The 25000-nt window shown below is 37.0% G+C and overlaps 2 protein-coding genes across 2 annotated transcripts in view; both read left to right on the top strand.

Moving 5' to 3' along the window:
• Positions 1-19717, top strand: part of LOC121302608 (FRAS1-related extracellular matrix protein 2-like) — a 29225-nt gene extending 9508 nt beyond the window's left edge. The window contains exons 3-18 of the mRNA XM_041232612.1: positions 1132-1377; positions 1475-1639; positions 2048-2230; positions 2931-3061; positions 3728-3886; positions 4234-4537; positions 5106-5237; positions 5802-6133; positions 11597-11789; positions 12776-12880; positions 13456-13583; positions 13934-14068; positions 14336-14462; positions 15152-15339; positions 15628-15774; positions 16257-19717. Of these exons, the coding sequence (XP_041088546.1) occupies positions 1132-1377; positions 1475-1639; positions 2048-2230; positions 2931-3061; positions 3728-3886; positions 4234-4537; positions 5106-5237; positions 5802-6133; positions 11597-11789; positions 12776-12880; positions 13456-13583; positions 13934-14068; positions 14336-14462; positions 15152-15339; positions 15628-15774; positions 16257-16769 (3188 nt within the window). The 3' untranslated portion in view covers positions 16770-19717. The remainder of the gene's footprint in view (positions 1-1131; positions 1378-1474; positions 1640-2047; positions 2231-2930; positions 3062-3727; positions 3887-4233; positions 4538-5105; positions 5238-5801; positions 6134-11596; positions 11790-12775; positions 12881-13455; positions 13584-13933; positions 14069-14335; positions 14463-15151; positions 15340-15627; positions 15775-16256) is intronic.
• Positions 19718-20292: 575 nt separating this feature from the next.
• LOC121302607 (E3 ubiquitin-protein ligase TRIM17-like) overlaps positions 20293-25000 on the top strand; it is a 5498-nt gene continuing 790 nt past the window's right edge. The window contains exons 1-5 of the mRNA XM_041232611.1: positions 20293-21254; positions 21728-21945; positions 23621-23666; positions 23998-24093; positions 24774-24995. Coding sequence (XP_041088545.1) covers positions 20961-21254; positions 21728-21945; positions 23621-23666; positions 23998-24093; positions 24774-24995 — 876 coding nt within the window. The 5' untranslated portion in view covers positions 20293-20960. The remainder of the gene's footprint in view (positions 21255-21727; positions 21946-23620; positions 23667-23997; positions 24094-24773; positions 24996-25000) is intronic.

Below are 25000 nucleotides of genomic sequence, written 5' to 3'. Positions count from 1 at the left end.
TATTAGTCTTGTTCAGGGGAATTATACTCTCTCACCAGCAATATTAGGTGAGAACTATTTAAATTATTGGCACATGAACCACACCTTCAGGTGTGTGCTGGAGGCAAAGGGTAATAGACTTCCTGTGTCTTATATAAAAAATATACAGTATATATAATACATTGGGAAAACCCTGAGGAGCTGACAGTTCTTCTGTATGGCACATATCGTCTTATAATTCTCAGATATTCAACAGAAACAACAATAACCACAACTTTTTCATGACAAAGTAATGGGGCTTATTCCTATAAGGTATCTTAGAAGTCCATTTTGCACTGGGTCCACCTGGCAAAGGCTAAGCCAAATGAAGTAAATACGTTTTAAATCTTGTTTTAAAAATGATGAAGTTTTATAGGCAGTGCCGGTGTCTATTTAAGGAAACATTTTTGAGAAGTGGCTAATGTAGGAACAGCTCTCAAGTTTAGGTTATTGTCTGACTATGTATATACATATGCCTGCTAATAGTTATGGTGAGCTTTTTTGACTTCAGTGTTATTTTGTCAAAACTCGTTTACTGTAAGATCTAAGCCACACTGTTTCTCCACAGATTAAACATATCCAGTACCAGTTTACTTCTTTGTACTGCTGGGAGATTTATACCATGCAAGAATGGACCACTATTGTTTCAACAGAAAATTATCTGATCTCAAACAGTATCTATTTTTGTCTCTTTTCCTACTTTAGTATTCCATACTAGACATGTGGGGAGACTGCGGAATCCCATGTTTTAAGTTGTAATATTATTAATATCAGTCTTATTATACCAACTGCACATATAAATATATTCAAACAATGTCAAGCAACTGCTAGCCTCAACTGATGTGATTTTCACCTATAGTCATGCCTACTCTGTGGACATTAGGACATTATAGCCAGTATGTTTTCAAAAAACACACTGGCTAATTCTCAAACATGTCTTCAGCTCCCCTGCCTGTGTAAATAAGGGGTGGGCATCCCTGTAAGGAGATACTGTGATTTATTTATTCAAACTGAAGACTGTTTGTAAATGTGTATCTGTTTTTGAAAGCAGAATACACAGTATTAAATAAATATCACACAAGAGACTAGGGAGGTTGATAGACCAGTGTGTATAAACCATGTGCACCTGGCTCATATTGTTTTTCCTTTTGCCTTCACAAGTGCCAAAGGTTCAATTTAAAGAGCCAATGTACATGGGGAACGAGGAGGATGGACAGATTACCGCCATTGTGTACCGAAGTGGAGATATCAGCTACAAATCAACAGTACGGTGTTATACTCGACAGGGGACGGCGCAGGTCATGATGGACTTTGACGAACGACCAAACACAGATGATGCTATCATTTCCTTCCTGCCTGGTAAGTAGAGATTCAACATTGCTTTAAATTGTGCTTAATAGTGTTGTTTTAAGTTCATATCAACCGACTTGCCGTAAACTTCTGTCTTTATTTCCAGGGGAGATTGAGAAGCCATGCATTTTGACACTGGCAGATGATACTATCCATGAGGAAGATGAAGAGCTGAGGCTGGTCCTAGGTAGCCCCAAAAGCGAGTCGCCATTCGGAGCTTCTATCGGTGAACAGAAGGAGACACTGATCAAAATCAAAGACAACGCAGACAGTAAGAGACATATAAAATCGATATGTACAGTTGATGTTGTTTTACTAGAGCTTGTATTCAGTCAAGGTGTATGTCTAATTTAATTCAGGCATGGGATGTTTATAATACTGTGAGACAAAGCTAGGATTGGTCAAACCTTTCTTTAAAGAACAACTTAAGACAGTAATAAAGAACCCAATAATTGAATACGTTTCTGTCATTAAAATTATGTGTAAAACAGTTTTCTTCAAAATCTGATTTGGTTATAGCTTAAAACATTGTAAATTTGCAGGATGTGTGTGGTTTTTGTACAATATACAGAAATACAAGCGCTAGAAATGCAGTGTCAAGTAATCACAAACTTAGTTATAATGGTAAACTAACATTCCTCTTTCATCCTTTCTAAAATCTTCTTGCTGTTGATTACAGAGGCCATCATTAAGTTTGGAGAGACAAAGTTCAGCGTCAGCGAGCCCAAGGAAGCGGGGCAGATCACCGTTGTTAAAATTCCAGTCCTTCGTCTAGGAGACACTTCAAAGGTGTCCATTGTCAGGGTCCACACAAAGGACGGCTCTGCCACCTCTGGAGAGGACTACCACCCTGTGTCTGAAGGTAGGTGAGGAGAAGCTTTATAGTGGGGATTCAAAGCAATCTTACACAAGTTTTCATCTTAACAATGTTTTTAACTTCTATGACGTAATGATTAAAACTCAGAGAAAAGTGAAAATGGTATGAAAGCTAATGGCCTTGAAACCCATTACATAATATGTACTTTGGACATTATGTATTATATGGACAGATAGCACAGATACCTAGAAATTTATGTCGCCTTCACAGTTTAAAACAGTTCACAGTGCTTTAGAGGTGCCTAATGCAGAGATGTATATCTAGCCTATACAGTAGACAAAGTCTTTATTATATAAAAAAAAAGGTTATGACAAGGTTATTTAAAAAAAAAAAAAAAAAGAAGAATAATAAAAAAAAAAAAATTTAGGACCTTTATAAAAATAGGGTCTGCTAGCATGTAGAAAACCAATTGGACCTGAAATATTCAGAAAACTAACAGTAATTTATAATGAAATATTCCATGGGTTGCTGTTTTTTTCTGTAGTTCTTTGTTTTACATATGTAAGTCATAGTAGGCGTGTCCTATAAATGTTATATGTTTAACAATGTGGCTTTGAGGGGGAAGGAAGCTTGTGTGCCTGCAGCCAAAGCTACCTTTAGGGAAAGCAAACTAAATGGTGGTTGTAGGACATGGCAGCTTTAAGAGTTGAACCTAAGTTAATACAGTTTGCCTTTCATTTCTTAGAAATTGAATTCAAGGAAGGAGAAACTCAGCACATTGTGGAGGTTGAAGTTTTGTACGACGGGGTGAGAGAGATGAGAGAGGCCTTCACCATACATCTGAAACCTGACGAGAACATGGTAGCAGAGACCCAGGTATGCTAATAGACAAAAACAAGTCACACAGCTAACAGTTTTCAAGGGTTTTGCCATTTTCTACTGTTCCTTAGCACACATCTAGGTCATGGTGAGCTATATACAGTACGAATGAATTTGTCTGATTTGAAGAAACTTTTCAAGTATGTTTGTTAAAAGAAGTGATTCCACACGTCAAGTTGGTGACCTACTCCTTGATTGTTTTAGCTGTCAAAAGCTATATCTTGTTAGCTTGTTGTTTTATAAGATGCACTGTGAATGTGGGTCACGGTGACCTGCTTCTTCATGTTACTGACACCTGTAATGTTTTCTGTACATCCTTAACTAGTTTTATATATATATATATATATATATATATATATATATATATATATATATATATATATATATATAATATATATATATATATATATATATATATATATATATATATATATATATATATATATATACTGACATACTGTATACTGTACAATGTTGCTCAATGCAGAAAGATACATGTGTCTTTTTATTTAATGACTTTGCTTTTGTTGAACGGTAGGTAATACTTGCATTTCAGCAAGAATTACCAGCTACATTAGCGAATACAAAAAAAACCGTAGGAATTATGTTTTTCCGAAATATTTATACCCGTTTTAAAAATCAAATTTGAACATTATCTCGCAGATGAACAAAGCAATCATTTACATTGAAGAGACTAACAGCATGGCTGATGTGACTTTCCCGTCCGTGCCGCACGTCGTGTCTCTGCTGTTGTACGACGACACTGCCAGGACCAGTGAGAACCCGAACGCACCTGCTGGTTATCCCGTTGTCTGTGTCACAGTAAGTCCTCATCAGAAATTTCAAGTGCAAGCTCAAGCAATGAGCATCTGGTATGCCCAGGTACTGGGATCACTGTGTCTTGCTCTGACCACTCTACAGCACCACTCAAAGTAATTGCAAATACCATACAGGTAAAGTGGCACTGAAAAAAGAATCAAGATTCTGTCAAGTTTATACTATACTGTACTATACCAGAATTTAATACATATATAAATACATACATGCATACTTTCAGGCATACATACATACATAAAAAAACAGGCAACACATTTTAGCATTTTTCAGTTTTTTCCCCCATTACATTTTCACTTGAATGTTTTTTTTTTGTATTTCTCCCACCTACCTAGGCTTGCAATCCTAAATACTCTGACTACGACAAGACGGGTTCCCTCTGTTCCAGCGAGCACATCAACAACACTCTCACACGGTACCGCTGGCTGGTGAGCGCCCCCACTGGCCCTGACGGAGTGACCAGCCCTATGCGCGAGGTGGACTTCGACACATTCTTCACCTCTTCCAAGCTCATCACCCTGGACTCCATCTACTTCCAGGCAGGCTCCCGGGTGCAGTGTGCCGCCAGAGCCGTCAACTCCAACGGGGACGAGGGCTTGGAGCTGATGAGCCCCATCGTCTCAGCCAGCGTGGAGGACGGTAACGCTTGTTTAATGTTCTTTCAACCAAAGCCGAACTTGTTCATTAGTACAGTTGATTCTGAGTGGGTATAATATACTGTATATTTAAACAGAGACGACACTCTTGTGCCAGAAGAGACAGATTCATAAAAAAACATATTTTAAATGCTTATTAAATAAAAAGAACACAGTGCAGTTAATGCTGTTATCTGCTGAATTTTTGTCAGTTGCGTGGTGAACTTCATGTGATAAAGCATATGGCAAAATCTTCTGGAATCTGCTATTTTGATTGGTTTCACGGTTTATGATATTTTTAATAGAATTTCATTATGTGATGTGGGTGTCATCACGCCATACAACAAATTCTAAATACATGCCAGAGAAGTGTGTAAACATTATCGTTGCCTAAATCCTCGCAGTATCAACATCTAACAGATGGTGCTGTGGAGTGTATGAGTGTATAAAACACAGCAGCTGTTTTTCTGTGCTTTATGATATTATATTTCACTGGTGAGAAAATCATGTAGCAAAGGCTGTACAGATAGAATGGTTTATGCTGTATCACAGTGTACCCTGTTTCTTCTCAGGTATGTGCCAGCCCCGTATTGTCGGGGCGGTGGGAGCTGAGCCTTTTTCTGCAAAGATGCGCTACACTGGACCTGAAGACCCAGACCACCCCAACCTTATCAAAGTTACTGTCACAATGCCACACATTGATGGTGAGTAAGCATTAGTACTAACATTAGTGTAACTTACAGTGGGTTGCATTGCTGAGCATAAGAAAATATAAAATGCACCTTTTTCTGTGAAAATATAAAATGCACCATATATATTGTAGTTGGTAGTACTAGGAAATGACAGTTTCATTCATGTATTTTCCACCTGTAGGACTACCTAGATAGGGTCAGGTAGATCTCATATTCTAGTACTGCATATTGACTAGTACTGGAGAATGCATAGCTGTCCTTCAACATGGATGACTTCTGTCATAGTTCTGTATGTGGCTTTCTTAAGGATACCTGCATGTTGCAGTCTTAGATAAAACATTAAACAAAATCAGCTTAGTTCCCACTATTAAACTGAAACAAATTATTGAGCAGTTTGAATCTCTGGTGTATGTTTCTAAACCAGACAATCAACATGAGATATGGGATCAGATACTAATAAAAGGAGTTTGATGTAAGTATATGAGCACTGCCACAAACCGTGCTCCTCTGCACCACCACTCTGTCATGTATTCCTATAGACTTATATTCAGACTGCAACTGTTTTGATTTCCACAGGGCTGCTTCCCGTCATCTCCACGAGAGACTTATCCAATTTCGAATTAACGCTGAGTCCAGATGGAACCCGTGTCGGGAACCACAAGTGCTCAAACTTGCTGGATTACAACGAGGTGAAGACCCGCTACGGCTTCCTGACAGATGCCACCAAAAACCCTGAAGTGATTGGAGAGACGTCCCCCTACCAGTACAGCTCGGCACTCAGGGGTTCCAACACCCTCCGCTTCTACAGAAACCTTAACCTGGAGGCCTGTCTTTGGGAGTTTGTCAGCTACTATGACATGTCTGAGCTCCTCACAGACTGCGGGGGCACCATTGGGACAGATGGCCAGGTAGATAATCACACTTATATCATAGTATTAATGTGTTTATTTATTAAGAGTCAGGGCACCACCCATTTAGATAATAGGTGATTTCAATAGACAGGTTCAAGTTTTGACCCCTGACCTTGCCCCTCAGGTGGAATGAAACCTGGTCAGCAGAATAGACAGTGGTCAAGCTCCAATTGAACTTGTTGCTAGGCAGTTTGGTTAAGAGAATGCAAGAATTTTACTTCTCAGTTTCTAGTCTTAATTTGTAGCTGGTGCTTTTTGGTGGCCTGTGTGTAAAAATATCTGCCCAGTTTCTTGTGAGCACATCACAAGCAGCTTGGGGTAAAGTGTAGTTTAAAACTGATTGAAACCTCTCACCAAATTAGAAAGATAGACCACAATATAGCTAACTACCTTTAACTTTTAAAATATGTAGAATAAATAGAAAAATACAACATTAAACGCTGCAGTATCCCAAGCTTCTGTATATACCATATCAGGCAGTCAAGCTGCCTTTGTTTATATTGAATTGAACCAGCTTTATTGTTTTAAAAGTTGTATTGTTATCTCTGCCCAGCATGTGTTCTCCATCTCAGTCCATATATACCCCAAGTGAAAAATTCTTCAATCAGTCTCTTTTTTTATCACTTCTCTTGTGCTAAAGACTCCTCTCCCTGGGATAAAATGCAACAAATACCTGTTCATTTTATCTATAAATATCCACTGTACAGATGTCCTGGCATTTATAGAAATGGCATGTAGAAGGTGCCAAATAAAGGATACAAAATATACTTCTTTAAACAGGCTGTTTCTATCTCATCTTTTTATTGACTTATGTAAAGCATGCCTTGCTTCATCGGAAGCACAGATTCAGCCTGGAAACTCATCCCACAGTAATCAAAACAGCTTCAAGTTAATTAAAGGTACATTCTCTCGTAAATAAGACAACAAAGAATACAAAAGCTGTAACTAAACACATTTTTGCTAGTTAAGAACCCTGCTGTTTGCTATCTGATGAAGAGCTGTTCCTGTTGGGTTTATCTTTGTTTTGAGTCTGATTACACGTTATTTACTGCAACACGCTTGTGAATTTACAGGTTGTGGTGGTGGGAACAGACTCCACTTGTCTGACGTGTTTTTATTTAACAACTCGATGAGCCAAATACAATTTCCTTATTCCCTTTTTTTCACATAACTTTATAATTCAATTAAATAGGATTCAATTCAGAATCAGATTGCCCAGTTAGACACACCCACAGCTAGACTGTTTCTCCACGTATACAGATGAATGTGAAATTACAGATATTTTCTCCCTGCAAATGTAACGCCTCAGTGGTATGGGCAATTGGACTTTCTCACCACAATGATTTAACACATTTAAATTTAATTTTTGAAAACCGAGTAAAACAGCAACAGTAACATTACATTTAAAATCAATTGAATAAATAATTAAATGATTAATTAGGCTTCAGCCACAGCTGTATTTATAGGGTGGTCAGGGGTGTTAGAGAGGATCAGGATTGATGGTGGTGTTAGAGGTGGAGGGCCGTGTTCCATGTTTCATGTTTGAGTTGCTGAGTTGCTGTCTTGTTTGTATTGTGTGTGAGTTTTTGCATAGACCTTTTGGTTTTGGCCCTTGTGCCTTTTTATTTGTTAATGTGTTTCGTTTAGTGTATGTGTTTATTATTAAGCGTGCGCATTAGCGGTTAAATTGCAGCTTTCTGTGTCTCTGGGTCTCTCTTCCTGCCGGTAACAGCTGGGCCATGACGCTACCCTGACACACTACTGCAGGGGTCTCCAACCCTGGTCCTGGAGAGCTACTGGGGCTGCTGGTTTTCATTTCAACCAATCTCTGTTACTTAATTGAACCAATTATTGGCTTAAGTCAAGATTAACGGGTGTTCCAGATCTTTAATCTTTGATAAAAAGTCACCTATAAAACTTGCTGGATAGGGGCTCTCCAGGACCAGGGTTGGAGACCCCTGCAATGCCATTTTTAGTAACCAGGACTGGTGTTCAGTCACTGTAGAGAACAGTATAAGAGGCACCTGGAAGACAATACAGAGTTAAAAATTTCAGTCCTTTCTAAAAACGTGAGGCGAGCAAAGTCCTTTTTTTTTCATTTTAAATCCTTTGGACACAATTTCCTTATCTCCACATTCCACCTTTTGACCTGCCTGACACTCAGGCCTGCTCTGTTTGGGTTATGACTTTGATATATCACTGTTTTGCAAACAGACCTGTGATAGCAGGCATTAATAGTTAAAACTGAGAGCCAGTGAAAATCCTTCCCTTTGTCAGGAATGTAAAACAGGTTGAATATTAACAGGCAAGCAGAAGGCAGGTTGCAATTTCAGTGTTTGTCAGTGGGACTGAATTGTTTAAATGTGCTTCCTCATTTAAGTGGGGTGTGGGCCCGGCACCTTGACAAGTTAGAGAAGGGCATTCATTCTCAGGATATTATTTAAATCCTTGGGAGCACAAAGCCTTAAAACACACAGTTGAAGACCTACAGTAAGGCAGAATTATACTAGATTGATGTAAATTGTTCCTTTAGCAATAGAACCCAAAGAAGAGGATGTTTACCGTCTGGTAAGGCCCGTCTCGTGCCATCAGATATCACAAGGTCATTTAGCATAACAAGAAGGGCCTTACCAGACGCTAAAGCCCTCTTATGGGCGTTCTATTGCTGTTAGAAAATTGATTGATTTCCTTTGGTTTATATGTTGGTATTTCTTTAAAGAATATTGTATAGTTAATTAGTGTATAATTACTGAAGTAAAAACTGTCTTGAATAAAGGGACTTAAAAGTTTCAGTAAAGAATGTGATCCTAAATACAAAAGTCGGCTTATGTTTTTTAAATGGGCAGTATTACACAGCTGCACCATGTCAACTTCAACCTCTATAAAATTGCAATACATGACCATAATAGACATGGAAAATAAACACAAATGCACTTAAAATAGCCCTAATACTTTTAGCAGTGAACACAGTTCATTATTTTACATACTCCAGAAATAAACAACAGATGTTTTAAACCCAGTAAATGTATAGGTTTACTTTTTAAAATCAAAAGTAAGGTTACTCTTTCCTCTTTAATAGCTGACAGGAAAAACACACGTTATCTTTTTATACTTGAAAGACATCAGTAGACTGCTGTGTGGTCTGTTATGTTGACCATTGTGGCTGAAACTGACTTAAAACTGGATACTAGATACAGAATAAATGCCATGCCATTTTACATGTTACTGCTTCACTGCGGGGTAAAAAACCTAAAACATGTTTACATAGTATTGCCTGGTAGGCATTGGTATTCATTTCAAAACCTCAAAGACAATTATAAAATTAAAACTGGACAATAAATGAGGTCCGACCACTTTGTAGCGCTCAGTCTTTTGGTGCGGTCCCTTTAAGAAGGGCGGGCTGCACGTGTGTGTGTAGGTCAGCTATCTTAGCAGTGACGTGGCTATACTCCAGGCTACAACCCTTAAAAGGGGCATGTTTTTTTGTTTAAAAGAAGGAATGGTGGGAGTGAAGCAAGGGCAGCGTTACTGGCTATATATGTGCAAGGCTTTTTTTACAAGCGCACGGTGTCAGAGGATGGCAGCATATTGTTTAACTATATTGGAATTTAACTAAGCAGGCTCCTAAAAGTGGTGACTACTGGCTTTTTAATAGCTGAAGCAAAATATACACATATGGAACTGTCTATACCTGGCTGTTTGTTGAAAGAGTTGAACAGAAGCGAACCTCGGAAGCAATACATTCATTACGTGCTTACCTGGCTGCTGGAACGAGTCTGGGGAACCTTTGGGAACCGGAGTTACTTACCTGAAATGGAATCAGGCCCCAGGAACATGCAAGGGTTAATGTTTTGCAGGTTGACAGGGTTGCTGGAATCCATTTAGCAAAGGCATTTGATGTCTGAGGCCCCTTAGCAAACCATTCATTACAAAAGTTAAAGCTGTTCAAGTCAGAACAGGTCTTTACATTTCCATTGCAAGCAAGTGTGGCTTTGACAGCTGATAATAGCTTGCATTAGTCCTACCATCACTATACAGTTTAAATTGACGTCTGTTAATACAGTAAAATGCATGGATGCAAATGTAGTTCTCACATGGAGATTGATGAAAACTAAATTTAAGACATAGTGGGTCTGTGTTTTTGGTTTTAGCTTGATCTTATAGATTTATAAAACAAAAAAGGAAGGAAAGAAAAACACAAGGTTTCTTCCAGAACCAGAACAAAGCTTCACAGTTTAAAGTGATTTAGCAATAAGCAGTTTGTCTCCATTGTCAGCAAAAATTGCCTTTGGGAAATATAAATAAATAAGATCCAAGTCTTAACCAGTTTAGAAACTGTGAACTGGCCAAAACCTCCTCTCTGGTCCCTGAAGACTATTTATCAACTCGGTTTTACCAGTGCCAGTGAAAGATTGTGGTTTTGGTTTAACATAATGGATAAAATAAGCTTCACCTCAAATATGTCATTTAAAAATACAGTATATCCGATAAATGGAAAAGTTTTGCTATTTCTGTCAATACTGCCAAGTTGGGTTATAGACTGGAGTCACAGTCAGAGAACCACAGGAACTTAAAACTCCACTCCACTTGAAAAGTGAATGTGTACAGTACAAAGAAGAATACATTTGTTTTAAAGAAAGCAGTTTTCCCTTTTTTGGAAAATAAGTACATTTGTGTATTTTACTTATTTGTATATCCAGATGGATTAGATCTGGTGCAATTTCACAAAGAGATGGTAATTACAGAAGATCCACCTACACAATACTGTACTGTTCTGTTGAGCAAAGAAAGGACATGGTCGCATATTTTTTTTTAAATGGGGACATCGAGGATCATTAGGATTCCACAGCAGAATTGAATTTAGATGAAAGCCAGGACAGCTGTAGGTAAATTACTAAAACTGACCTGGAGCAACTAACCTCCGAACCACTCTGAATTATTGCAAACATCTTAATAGGTCAGGGTAAAACACATTAAAAAAGCATGTCAAGATACCCACACTGTAATGTGAAACACAGGGTCCTATTCACATAAATGTTGAGACTGTCTTAAAGAATATTAAGGATGAGTTTTTATAAATGTAGATAAAACAATACTTTGAAAAAATGAGAACATATTTCTGACCTTTTCAAAATAGATGAAATCATGCTTCATGAGCTGCAAACTTGATTTAATTAAACTGGTACTGTGAATAAGGTGTTATTCAGTTGTTTAGTTTTTTTCAAAGTTTTATGAATAAAAATAGTTTGATTTTCTTGAAACTCCACTGTTTTATTTATTTATTTATTTATTTATTTATTTATTTAAATTGAATACATGTTAGGCAATAGGACGTCTACTGTAATACAGGATAGAAATGGTTAATAATCTCTCTTGTTGACTTAAATATAACAGGAGCATGACCTACAACTATAGACAGACTGTGGTGTTAAAAAGAGTTGCTGTGTTTTTTATTACCAGGTGCTGAACCTTGTGCAGTCCTATGTGACGCTGCGAGTCCCACTGCACGTGTCGTATGTGTTCCATTCCCCAGTGGGGGCGGGAGGCTGGCAGCACTTCGACCTGCAATCAGAGCTCCGCTTGACATTTGTGTATGACACTGCCATCTTGTGGAAGGACGGCATCGGCAGCCCCGCAGAAGCTGAGTTACAAGGTCAGTGACCAGGGTCTGTGTTTTTTTTTTAGGATTTGTTGCGGAAGGTACCTTACTTCGGCAGGCAGCATAGCAATGTGTGGTAAAGTATTGTGAAAGTATGCATGAAAAAAGAATGGTAAATTAAATCACAAAGATAAAACTGGAAGAGACTAAGTAATAGTAACTAAGGCAAAACTATTTTAAAAAATGAAGTTTTAATTTTTTCAATTTTGATTGAGCAATTTAAAGTTATGGGTAAACTGAATAACTACTGTGCAAATTCTATTTTTCATTGTTTAAAGTAAAAGTAAAACATGTTTGTTGTTGTTGTTGTTGTTTTATTCCTTCTAAACTAATAATAAATGCAAGAAACAATTTTAGTTGTTTATTTTTTTTTTTAACTTTAAACATCGAGCCTAAATAATAAAACACTTTTATAAAGATAAATATAAATCTCACTTTTTTTAAAACAATCTTATTCCAACAAATAATTGTTGCTCTCTTTGGCTGTATTCCACATATAGTTGCTATAGTGACGAAATGGTAGTTTCATTACAAAAACCACAAACAACAATAGCTGTAATGTATGGTGACATAAGTTACTACAATCAGCGATCTGGTTGGATAGATATGATTGATTTTGGAAAATGTTACACTTCAGGCAAAACATGGGAGCCTTGAATAAGTTAAAATGTGAATCCTATTTTTGTATGTTTACCATTCACCATTTTATTCATATTATGTATTATTATGGTTATGTTTTCTGCTGTATATAGAGGGAATGATGGTGTATTATAGTTCATTTTCATTTATCAATTATGTAGCACTGTTGCATTGTAGTAAAATTATATATATATATATATATTTAGTATACATACACTTTGTGCAAAGTCCTTTAAAGTAACTTGGTATTTTTGTGTATTTTGGAATAGGTTTAACAGGTTCTTCAGAGAATTCTGAATTGATTATCTTGCCTTTGTAAATCCATTGTTGCTTGTTGTCAGGTGCTCTCTATCCAACCAGCATGCGTATCAATGAAGAGGGGCGCCTGGTTGTAAATTTCAGGACAGAGGCCCGATTCCGTGGTTTGTTTGTGACCTCCCATTCCGGTAAGTGTACTGCAGAATGCATGCCTGAGGCACGTCCGTGTGTATTGTACAGTCTGTAAAAACTCATTTTTGTCAACCCTTCAAAGACAACGTATCTTATCAGACCTTGATAAAAAATTGCAGTGGTTTCCTGGGCAATTTAGAGATTGTGGTTTTGGCTTGGCATGACAGACGTGCTCTCCAAAATAAGCTTCACGTCAAATAACTCCTACTTATTTAAATACACTTCCAATAAATTACAAAAGAAGAAGAAATTAGTTTTACAGAAAGCAGATTTCATTTTTTTAAGACAATAAGTACATCCTTCTGTACTTGTTTGTATATCAGGAAGGTTAGATCCAGTGCAAATACACAAAGCAATGGTATTTACAGGAGACCCATCTGCACAATGCCATTTTAAAGTGTACCTTTGTCTTTTGTGTTGATTTATATAATATTAATAAAAATATGAAACAGTAAGGAAACAACTTTAAATAATGTAACTGCTCCTACCTGCAAGGTGCTTCTCGCTAGTACACTTTCAGAAGATAGCTTTAAAACACGAAAACTAAATCCTCTATCTTTCTTTTTTCCAGCATCCTCCCTCTCCTCTATGATAATGTGCGCTGACCACCCAGGTCTTACCTTCAGCCTGAGCTTGATCCGAAGTGAGCCCACCTATAACCAGCCCATGCAGCAATGGACCTTTGTTTCTGATTTTGCTGTAAGCATTACAGTCAACGAGTGTTTAGAGACTTCACAAATGAATAACATTTGACTGTCTTTGCACTTGAAACCCTGATGTGACATTATGAGCTTCCCAGCTTACCGAATTGTTGGAAAAGCAAGATGTTCCAAGCTTGTCTGATACAGTTTTGGCTTAGAAACTTATTTAATGTCATTGTTGCACTGTTGGGTCTAAGGCACATTTTTTTTATATCAAGGAGAGGAATGTGATAATCTGATAGAGCCTATAGAGTTCTTGTCCCTCTTGCATTTGTGTACTTCTCTGTGGAATTCTGAGGTACAATTTCTAATACTATGCCTGTTTGTTATATATCTCTCTTCCTGTAGGTTCGGGATTACTCGGGCACATACACCGTGAAACTTATCCCATGTACAGCTTCCCCAAACCAAGAGTACAGCGTTCCAGTAGTCTGTAGCCCAAGAGAGCCCATCACTTTTGACCTTGATATCAGATTCCAACAGGTACGCAGAGTGTTAGAACCCTCCAAGAAGGGGTTATTGAATTGTCCCTTGGACATTGTTGGTTTGAATATAATTAAAAAACAACAGGAAACATTCCACTTTTAAGTTTGACTAACTAACAAGAAATGGTTACAAAATATAAAGTTTCAATGCTTTCATTTGAAAATAAGTATATAAAGAAGTTCATCTTTAAGCTTCTGCCCACTGTTTTGTGTCTGGTATTCGTGAAACTTAATGCTGAAATCTGTTATTATATGTTGTTTCCAGGTGAGTGACCCTGTGGCTGCTGAGTTCAGTTTGAACACACAGTTGATCCTGCTGTCAAAGAAAGCTCTCTGGTTATCTGATGGTTCTATGGGATTCGGGCAGGAGAGTGATATTGCTTTTGCAGAAGGTATGGCATCACATATGGAAACTCTTAATTGTCTCTTTTGGGCAGCAGGGGCAGTGGTTTTTGGTTATTTCTGGATACAGTAAATGAGCAGTGGCAGTGCAGGGTACTCGTAGCACTGATGTTGCAATAGAATGTCCTTGTGGTACCCAGGGCAATGTTCTTTACATTTAAAAACATGTATTCAACATTACTATTCAGAATTTGCTTTATTGTGCTGCATTTACAAAGTTGCCAGGCACTATATTGAGTGCAAACCACAAGGAGGTATAAAACAATTCTCTTCAAAGTAGGTCCCACTGTGCTCAAATACTGCATTATACCACAACATCTAACAAATAAATAAAACATACTGTAGTACTTCATACAATATATTTGTCTAAGGGAACCTCAAGCTGCCGATTATTTAAAATTGAAGAGATTCAAATGCAGGGAGTCTCTCAAGCAAAAGATGTAAGAAAACTGTAACTTGTTATCTTTGTATGGTACGAGTAAATAACTTGAGAAACCAGTGGCATGCTCTGGGGTTTAACACTGTCAGTAAAGGGGCTTTATGAATAAAGTTGTGCTGCCAAATCTCTTATCATGATGATAAAAGACATCACTGGCAGTTATTCATAATATGGTCCAATATATTTATTTAATGCTCTCCTCTAATATTTCTCCATACCAACCAATTTCCCTCTCCACAGGTGACGTTATCTATGGCCGTGTGATGGTAGACCCAGTACAGAATCTGGGGGACTCTTTCATTTGTAACATTGAGAAAGTTTTCCTGTGCACTGGTGCTGATGGATATGTACCAAAGTACAACCCCGCAAAAGCTGAATTTGGCTGTCTGGCTGACTCGCCTTCTCTCCTGTACAGATTCAAGATCATTGTAAGCAGTCAAATGTGTTGCTTCCAACTAAATATTTTGTTGCTTTAGATTACTTTTTTTTTTTTTTTAACCCTATTACAAATGAAATAAAACAGATTGTACAGATCAATCCATTGAGTCATACCATTGCAATACCCTTGTTGCCAAACTATGAAAAACGTTGCCACTGGTATCATTCTACCAGTGGTTCATACCAAAACTGCTTTCCTTGTGCTACTGCTGCATTGCCACCGTAGTCACTGAATGCAAAGCCATGATACAATATTCTCCTGTCTTTTCTTCATTTAGGACAAGGCTCAGCCTGAGACTCAAGCCAGAAGCTTTGGCGATGTGCGATTCAACGCACTGCTGGCAGTGGATGACCCTGAAGCACTCTCACTAGTGAGGCAGCCTGGGTCTGATGGGTTCAGAGTTGACTCCACTGCTTTCTTCCAGGTTGGTTGATTATGAATTCAACTAAGTTCAAATAAATCTCAGCAAACAGTGTTGGCCATTGCTGGAATATCCAACAGGGAACATTTACGGTTATAAAACTGCATCCTCGTGTTCCCATGTGGGTTAAATCTACAAGGTTGCTGCAGAACAGCACTGAATAGAACAGCTGATTCCCATAGAGTTCTTAATATGAATGATCTTCATAGGTTTCTCTGCATGTCCATGTCTAATATTTTATGCACAATAAACTTGCCCTCAGACTATGGTAAGGCTACATTTAACTTAAAAAACCTTTCTGCAAAACAGCATCAGAAGTGGCCTATTTGGTTTCAACCAATGTTTTAAAAAAGTTATATCAAACTGGTCATGTTAGAAAACAATATGGCGCTCATAAATTAACTTACTGGGTTTGTTTTATGTGCTGTAACAACAAATATGTATAATAGAAATTAATGAATACATGCATTTGTTTTGTCTTGCAGGTAGCTGCTGGCCGGGAGTGGTATATCCATACCATTTACACAGTGCGTTCAAGAGAAAACTCTAACCGAGGCATCGGCAAGAGGAGCCTTGAGTATCAGTACCACTCTGTTGCGCAGAGCCGTGATCTCCATGCTGTGGCACAGCCTCGTTCCAAGAGAGCCACCAGAGGGGCTCCAGCCATCACACAGGACATTGGTGTGGAAAACAACAGGGGTACCAACATACAGCACATCGCACTTGATCGCAGTAACAAGAAACTGCATCCTCAAAGAGAAGACTCTGAGGAAGGCATTATCCCCCGAGAGCTGCACAACAAAGAGTCTGAGGACAACCTGGTCACTATAGTTGGGGGGCTGGCGGGCTTGCTGCTCACTATCTGCCTCATCGTTATCATCATCCTGCTACTGAAACGCAGGCAGAAGTCGAAGAAAAAGGACACACCGAAGGGATCTGCCAGCACAGAGCCAATGATGTCACATAGGTATCAGAGTAGTGACAGTTCGGAAGTTTGATTTCACACACACACACACACACACACACACACGTACACATTTACAGCAAGGACTACGGGAGATTTCAAATTCAACTTTACAAGTGCCTCAAGCAATGAACTTGTAACTGTTTCTTTAATGCAAGCATTCTTTTAAACATTACCTTCACCTCCATCACATGTCATGTGACTCCCAACACTACTGTACTTGAAAAAGTGTAGCACTTGAATTGCTGCCTGTACGGATAGAAAGACTCTCCTGGCACTGTAAGAGATCATGACTATGTATGCAACGCTACACATAAGTCAAGAGGCACTTGACTTTCCTTAAGGTTTTGTTTTATTTTTTTACTTTGAGTTTCCTCAAAGAATGTTATCCATAGGTGCTAATGGTTTCACTTTTCCACTGGAAGTGGAGATCAGTTCATTTGTTTCAATGCTGATGTTCAAGGGACAATGATTTATGAATAAAAGTCAATGAAGGGAAGGTGCTTCTTTTCACACTAATATGCGATTGGCCATTAGCAGTATATCTGAGAAATGTGTGCTCTACTTAGTATTAAGAATACATTATTATATTTATGTTAGACATTTATAATGTTGACACCATTATGATAATACAATACTCAGTTTTGGATACAGCCTAAGATACTGTCATCTATTATGCCTCTGCCATGCCTATTATAGTACTTGTAAGCTTTTTTTTTTTTTCAAAGAATAGAGTGACACCCAGTGGCCTTTAATGTAATTACAGCTAAATTAGATTTATTTTAATTTTTTTGCATTGCCGTTGATATACCATTAAGTCATATCCAAATTTTCTATACACTTCTATGCAAAAGGCATCATGAGGAGATAATGTACTGTAACAGGGTAACAAAAACATTCATTGATTTGTATTTGTAATCATTGCACCTTATCTTAATCAAACCAAAAATTAGTCAGCAGCACTGACATATTCTCAGTTATGCCAAGCGACAGTACGCTCAGATCCAGTCTGCATTTCTATACCAGTCCATATACTGAGTTGTGTGTACGATTTGTGCATGTGTGCTGCTTTTTGTTTTTTAAGAACAATGCTAGATTGTATGTTCTAGTGCATGTGTTAAAGCAGGAAAGGATTTTCTGTAAAACTGCATGAGGATTTCATACCTCATTATCTGCTGCAAATTAACTTAGTAAAGAATACTCTGGCTTGAGTACACAACAAGGTAAGGCTTTGCAAGAAACAGTATTACACAACTGTGATGCCTTTCCTAGGTATGTATGGCATTGGTGTACAGTATATGGCCAAGGATTCATATTTGTGAAACTCTTTTATTGGTATTTTTATATGAACTAGAATATTGTGATTACAAATGAAGCACTGATTCTTTGATTCCACGTGCTTTGTGACTGCTGGTGTACCGTGAGATTTAACATCCAGACAGCTGTTCTACTGAAATGCAGTAACAGGCCCATTAGATAGCCCTTTATATTGCCAGTTTTGAAAAGCCCTTCCCCCATTGCTATAACAAACCATTATCATACACGGCTAATAGAAAATACAAAATAATCACCAAAAGACAGTATTTTATTCTTATATTTGTCCATTCCTACAGTTACATACTACATCATTAATTCTGAGGTACAGCTTTTGTTTTACCAGTTATGAGGGTTTAACATTGTGGATGCCCTACTAACTACACGACAAAAGATCCGCTCAACTCAAGAATAAAAACGGATACAAACCAATGAAGATATATTGTCAAAACAATTGTATATTGACAGAACAAGTTTGACCATTTAGGTCTAGTTTATATGCATTATCTGATCCCTGCCACTTTGAATGATAGACAGTTTCAGATCAACAACAGAACCCATGGAGATCCACCATCAGCTACTGAATATGTAATTTAATTCTATTTCGGGAGCAAAAGTTATTCAGAAGAGTTTTTACTTCAAGTGGTTTTGTCAGTATAAAGCTATAGTGCACAAAACACTGAATAGTAGCCTTGTCACGGTAAGTCAGATGAATCCAAAACCTTAGGGACTATTTTAAGGAACACTTGCTTCTGTTCAGTTAAACACTCCTGTGAAAAATGAGATTTAATTTATTAATCTGTCTAAATCAACTGAAAAGAGTTCAAGAAATGCGACACCATTTAGCTAATAAATCAAAATGGTGTTTAAACAGTTCTTAGAGCTTTGTGAATAGGCCCAAAAGATGTTGTATTTGATGTGTTAAATAAAATATAGGTGAACTTAAAAAATGGGAAATGGAATTTACAGCTGTGTTATACTGCTAAATTAGTCCTGAAATGTAAATTAAGAAGTGTCCTCTATGTTTAAGCCACAGATTTACATTTGTAGACAAATTCTCATGAAATGCTTTGAAGTAGTTTCTCATGTAGCAGTCATTAGCAAGTATGTTTTTTATATATATATATATATATATATATATATATATATATATATATATATATATATATATTATATTATTGTTTGATGCATCTGTTGTGTACTAAATGTGTCTTTGCATAACATGTCACATATACTATTATGAAGTAGGAGTGCTAATGCAGTCTTCAGTACATTATAACCATTTTTATTCATAGTATTAAATCCTTATACATTTTAGCATTTCATTATTGTAAGTACTTGAGACACAGTCGTTTTTTTCTTTTGTTTTTTTCCTACTCAAATATATTTAACCCTGATACATGTGTTTAGCTCCATTTCTGTAAGTCTTTTACACATTTTTGTTTCTAATATTATGTGTGTATATATATATATATATATATATATATATATATATATATATATATATATATATATATATATATATATAAACAGGAATATTTGTTTGGCTGTTTTGGGGAGTGGTCAGTGTTAAGATGCTGAATATGTACTGTAATTATTTGTAACATGGACCTCCAAGCACAAACTGATTGTGGTCTGCAATAAAAAATAAACTTTTTTTTTTCCATACAATCAGTTCATATTGTTTTCTTTATGACACAGAACAGATGATATGTAAAACATTGTATTGCATCTCCTGCAGTATGTCTTAGTCTTTTGCCAATGTCTGACTGATAGTCTCAAAAAGGGTTTTTATCACACACTTTGTTATGTAAAAACATTGACAGTTGAGCAGACAGGGGTGCCTTATCCCTGTATTGATACACTTGTGCTAAGTTTCATCACAATTGGATCATTAGTGCTTCAGATGTATGCAAAACTAATACAGTAAATAGCTGTTGATGATAAAAAGCAATCCAACCTGCACTAAATAAAATAAATAAGCAAAGGCAGTGATTGTAAATAATCAAATAACACTTACAAAGGCATATTACAATTAACATTTCCCAAGTGTTTCTACCCGTGCAGTGTCCCTGCTACTCAAGTGTAGTTAAAGGCTAACAAGTTTTTCTGTTTAGACTTATGAGAACTCCTTGCTAGGTTTATTACACACACACACACACAAATCAAAGGCTGTTGAATTAGACCATGTAGGCTATGTCTGGCAAGGAAATTAATACAAAACTTTGACTATCAAGAACAGGTACTTGTTTACATATGCAGCAGCTTTCTCTAACTCCTGGGCTTCCTGGTATGCTGGCCAATGAAATGGCAGATCTAGCAGCAAAACGTGGGCTAAAAAGGGAGACGATTGATGTGGTGATTCCTCTGGGATCTCAGGACATGGGAGTTTTTGTAAAAAAAAAAAAAAATAAGTAAAAGAATGACAGGAGAGATGGGATAAAAGTATAAAAGGAAGGTTTTATTATAATATTTAGAAATTAGTTAATAATAGTTGGTTAAGTAAGGAGTCGGGGAGGAAAGAGGAAAGGTCTTTGGATAGGTTGCTTTGAATGATAATTTCTGTAGATTCGATAAATATATCAGTGGTATATGAGAGAAGTGTAAGGTTCCAGACAAAGTGGCACATTATGTAATAGAGTGAAATTTGAAGAACAAAGGCAGAACTTGAAGAGGACGTTGATGAACATGGGGGCTATATGACCTAAGAATGAATAGCTTGTTGGGAAAAGGGAAAGAGGATGGGAGACGAAAAAGAGAAAAATAATAACTGAATATATTACAGAAACAGGAAAAGCAGGAATATAGATTATAAATGAAGATATTGAAGAAAAAAACACAACTACAGACAGGGGCACTAATCATCTAAATGTACAGGTGGAATACGCTGTAAAATAATAATTTTAAAAAAATGTTAACGTACTTTGAAACGCAGCACATACCTCTAGTCAGCAGTCCCACAATTCCACACACTCTCTTCACTTCCTGTTTGTCAGCACGGGGTCAGTTGTTTATCATGGCTGCAGCGGCTTCGGGAGAGACAGGGGAACTTCAGAAAGAACTGATTTGTGCAATTTGCCTTGACTTTTTTGACGATCCTGTTATTTTACAATGCGGACACAACTTCTGTCGAGATTGCATTCTCGTTCACTGGCAGGAGAATGGCAGCAATGGCCAGGGTTACAGGTGCCCTGAGTGCAGACGGGTACGTACTGCATCACAAACAAATGCTGTAAAATGTATATGGTTTCAATGATCACACAGAAATGTTATATATGTATAGATATAGATAGATAGATAGATAGATAGATATAGGTAGCGAGATAGTAGATACTATTTAGATCATCTATGAAGTATGGCGGTCCGTGTAATTTTTCATGAGTTAGACATTTATTTTCATTAGCGTTCGTTTGAGTTTAACATCAGCATCATAAGTCTGTACATTTGATTTGAATTCCTAGCAAAAAAATACAAGAATGTTAATGAGAAAAAGCTTTGAGCGGTAATTTACCAAGGTGAAAAACTTTCATCTCCGAAAACCCGAACTGGATCGATTGCGACACTCTTTGCTCGTTAGCGGACATCCCGAATATGATTTGGATGTTGATGCGTTCCGTGTGAAATTTAAATAAACACATTATTAGAAGCTTTTGTTTTTCTTTCAAATCACTCCGTCAGGCCTTTCCCAGCATGACTTTCACCAAGAATTATTTGGTTCGGAACTTGGTGGACAGGCTTGATGACCTGGAATTCTTTAAACCCAAACAAACCAAAGCAGCCGTACCCCAGGCCAAGGAGGAAGGACGATGTGAAAAACACCATGAAGAACTTAAGCTTTTCTGCAAGACAGACAACAAGCTCATTTGTGTGATATGCCGGGAGTCCAGAGCTCACAAGTAAGCATTTTTGCAAATTTTGTTTAAAGTATATTCAGTTGTGCATCCAAATAAAGATGCCTGCTCCCTGCCCTGTTATTATTTATTTTGTTTTAGTTTTTTTGTTTTTTTTTTAAAAACAGTACATATGTTACTAACATTATCATCAATCACGTACTAAACCCATTCTTCAAAATTGACATAGTTGGAATTTGTCTGAAAGAATCATGCATACCTCTTAAGTTTGTGCTTTAGTGGTGCACATCTTGACATTCAGGTCCAAGTTTAATTAATGTGATACATTTTAAAATAAACTGAAAGTATGGCAATTTACCCCACATGACTAGCAAGTTGATGTATAGCAAGAAAGAAGCTCTGTATTGACAACACAGGTAACCATGTAAGCAAAGGGTTACTGTAATTGTTAAAAATAAATAAATGGTCATTTTAGAGGGACTGTTGCTGGAGATAAGTTGTGTTTGGTGTTGCGAGGTCAGGACTTTGCAACACCAAGTGGGTGGGGAGGCGTTTGCTTTAAATAGGGTAGGAGTTTTGGAGGGAGATGAAATAAAGTAATTTATGACCAGTTTGTTTACCTTCTCAGGTGCTTTGTGTGGAATTGTGTTCCCGTGAGCTGGAGGTTTAAACCTGGCCCTTTTGTATTTAAACAATATTCTGTATTTGATTGCAGATATATTGTTAGAACATAGTTTATTATTCAAGTAAGACCACCACAAAGACTTGTGTCTAAGTAGATACAGGAAGGTCAGTGTTTATAGATTAGTGCAGTGGTTCTCAAACACATTTTGTGGTGGTCTTAGCATGTTCAGCCACCGTCATTAGCAGTGAAGCCACCAGCAAATTTTCCCTAAAAAATATATCTGAAAAATAAAGAAAATACAGATATATGCACTTTTAAATGTTTTAATTTATTTCTCTAATCAATCCAATGTTACTCATCAACCCCTTTCAACTCTACTGGATCTTAATTCCCAGGCACCTTCTAATAATAAACTGGAGACAAATCTGGTGTTTTGCTAGATTTATTTATTTTGCTTGACAACAGATCAAATATAGTGGGTTAAACAGTCATAAACATTGCTATAAGTTAATACTATAACTGAGTAAAATACACTACTAATGTATTGAAGTTAAATATGAAAACTACTGTTTCAATTACATGCTTCACAATTTTTAGCTAAATCTAACAAAAGTATAAAGATTTGCAATGTTGCTCTATCATAAAATGGCATTAGAACCACAGAGTTACAAACACCTAATCCACTTTGAGCTGGAAGTGTGCAGTCACTCAGCCATGTGTGCAATGCAGTAAAAATATGATTACATTTTTCAGCATTAAGAATGTCTTTTTGCTCATGTGCTATTGCATTTGAGAAAATGAAGAGAATCTGAAATATTATTGGACAAAAAATATACTTCTCTTGGTTGTTTCAGAATATCAAAACTGTAGATTTAAAAGTTAATGTATACATATGTTCCTCAAGGCTAATGTATCTAAAATGTAATCAAATACTAATCAGGAGATCAAGCTTTCATAGCCAGACCCATTTGTTGCCTTTCACTGTACTAAGCAGCTCATAGTTGGATGAGAATTTCTCAAGATTAGAAAGAACAATAGGGTGGATATATTTCTCTCATTTCCATGCAACAGAAGGCTTATTTTTTTGTTTTATAGGCATCATGATGTTGCCCCTCTGCCTGAGGTTATTGAAGACTTAAAGGTAACGTCAAATAGTTTGTCCATTTTGTTCAACGATTATATAGCCAGTTTACTTAAGTCGACAGTGCAGCTTAAGTCCCTACCTTTAATTCCCATGGAGTAGGTAGGCATATTGTATACTAGCTACTGGTTTCCAGTGCCCCGATTAGCACTACTCTTGGATCACCTAATGTTACTCAAAGATTATTGCTGATCGATTCTCGGTTCTTTGACACTGGTATTTTAAAAAATAAACATGCTGTGCTGTAATTTCTTTTAAATATTGAAGATAACTTTAAGGAGTTTGTTACCTAGTAAATGTTGTTAAATGTCCAATTTTGTGTTTGATCAAGGATGATCTTCGATGTAAGCTCACTAACCTGAATGAAGATAAAATCTATTGTATGAAAGTGAAGAATGAAGATGTGGACACTCGTTTAAATATTCAGGTACAGGGGTTAAATATTTTCAGTTTCCTGCATTTAGACTTTTCTTTTACGTATCTTCAGCACGTTCATTGCAAGGGAAAACTGTGAACTGAAGATGTTGTTAGGAAAGCACTTTAAAATGCCTGTCGTTTCAAAACAGTCAATCTATGGACATTAGTTCTTTATTTTTGGTTGTATGGGGTGACTGCAAAAACAATGCAAGGAAATATTTTGCCAGTGAAGAATACTGTGGTCACTAGGAGTAAAAATGAAGATATTGTTTGCTTTGTAATTAATGTGACGGTCAGAAGACTGCATTGATTTGTAGTCTGAAGACTGCATTAATTTGTGGTTTGAAGTATGTCAGTTTTTGTCAAGTATGTTTCCACAAGGTAAATGCCATAGAAAAAACTAGGTCTGACTACTTATTTCTTAAGAGCACCCAACTAAAATTTGTATTATAGCCCATTAAACTGCATCATCTAACTATGCAAATTTAATGCAAATTGTTTGCAAGAACAGATTCAAAGTGGCAGGGAATTCCATAGACAAGGGGCGTAAAACAGCAAGAAGCAAGCCATGTCACAGGTACTTTGGTTAATAGCATAGGGCAGTAACAGCTACATATTGGACACACCAGTTTAAGATGAATACAAAATTGTATATTCCGGGCAGTGTGTGAATATGTGTCAATTTAACAGATGATGAAATTGCAGCTGAAGGAAAGTATTGAGGCCAGTGTTGGACAGCTTGTTCAGTTCCTGCTGGATGAAAAAGACGAACTATTGGCAAAGCTAGATACTGAGGAACAAACAGCGCTCTCTATAGTAGAAAACAACATCCAGAGGCTGGAAAATCTGATAACTGAGATGGAAAAAGAGATCACAGAAATCCAGGGCAATCTCAGTCAGCCGTCTTTTGAGGTACT

This window comes from Polyodon spathula, chromosome 30, assembly GCF_017654505.1.
Source record: "Polyodon spathula isolate WHYD16114869_AA chromosome 30, ASM1765450v1, whole genome shotgun sequence".
Lineage (NCBI taxonomy): Eukaryota > Metazoa > Chordata > Actinopteri > Acipenseriformes > Polyodontidae > Polyodon > Polyodon spathula.
The sequence above is the reverse complement of the archived record's forward strand: the minus strand, read 5'-3'. Positions and strand labels throughout refer to the sequence as shown.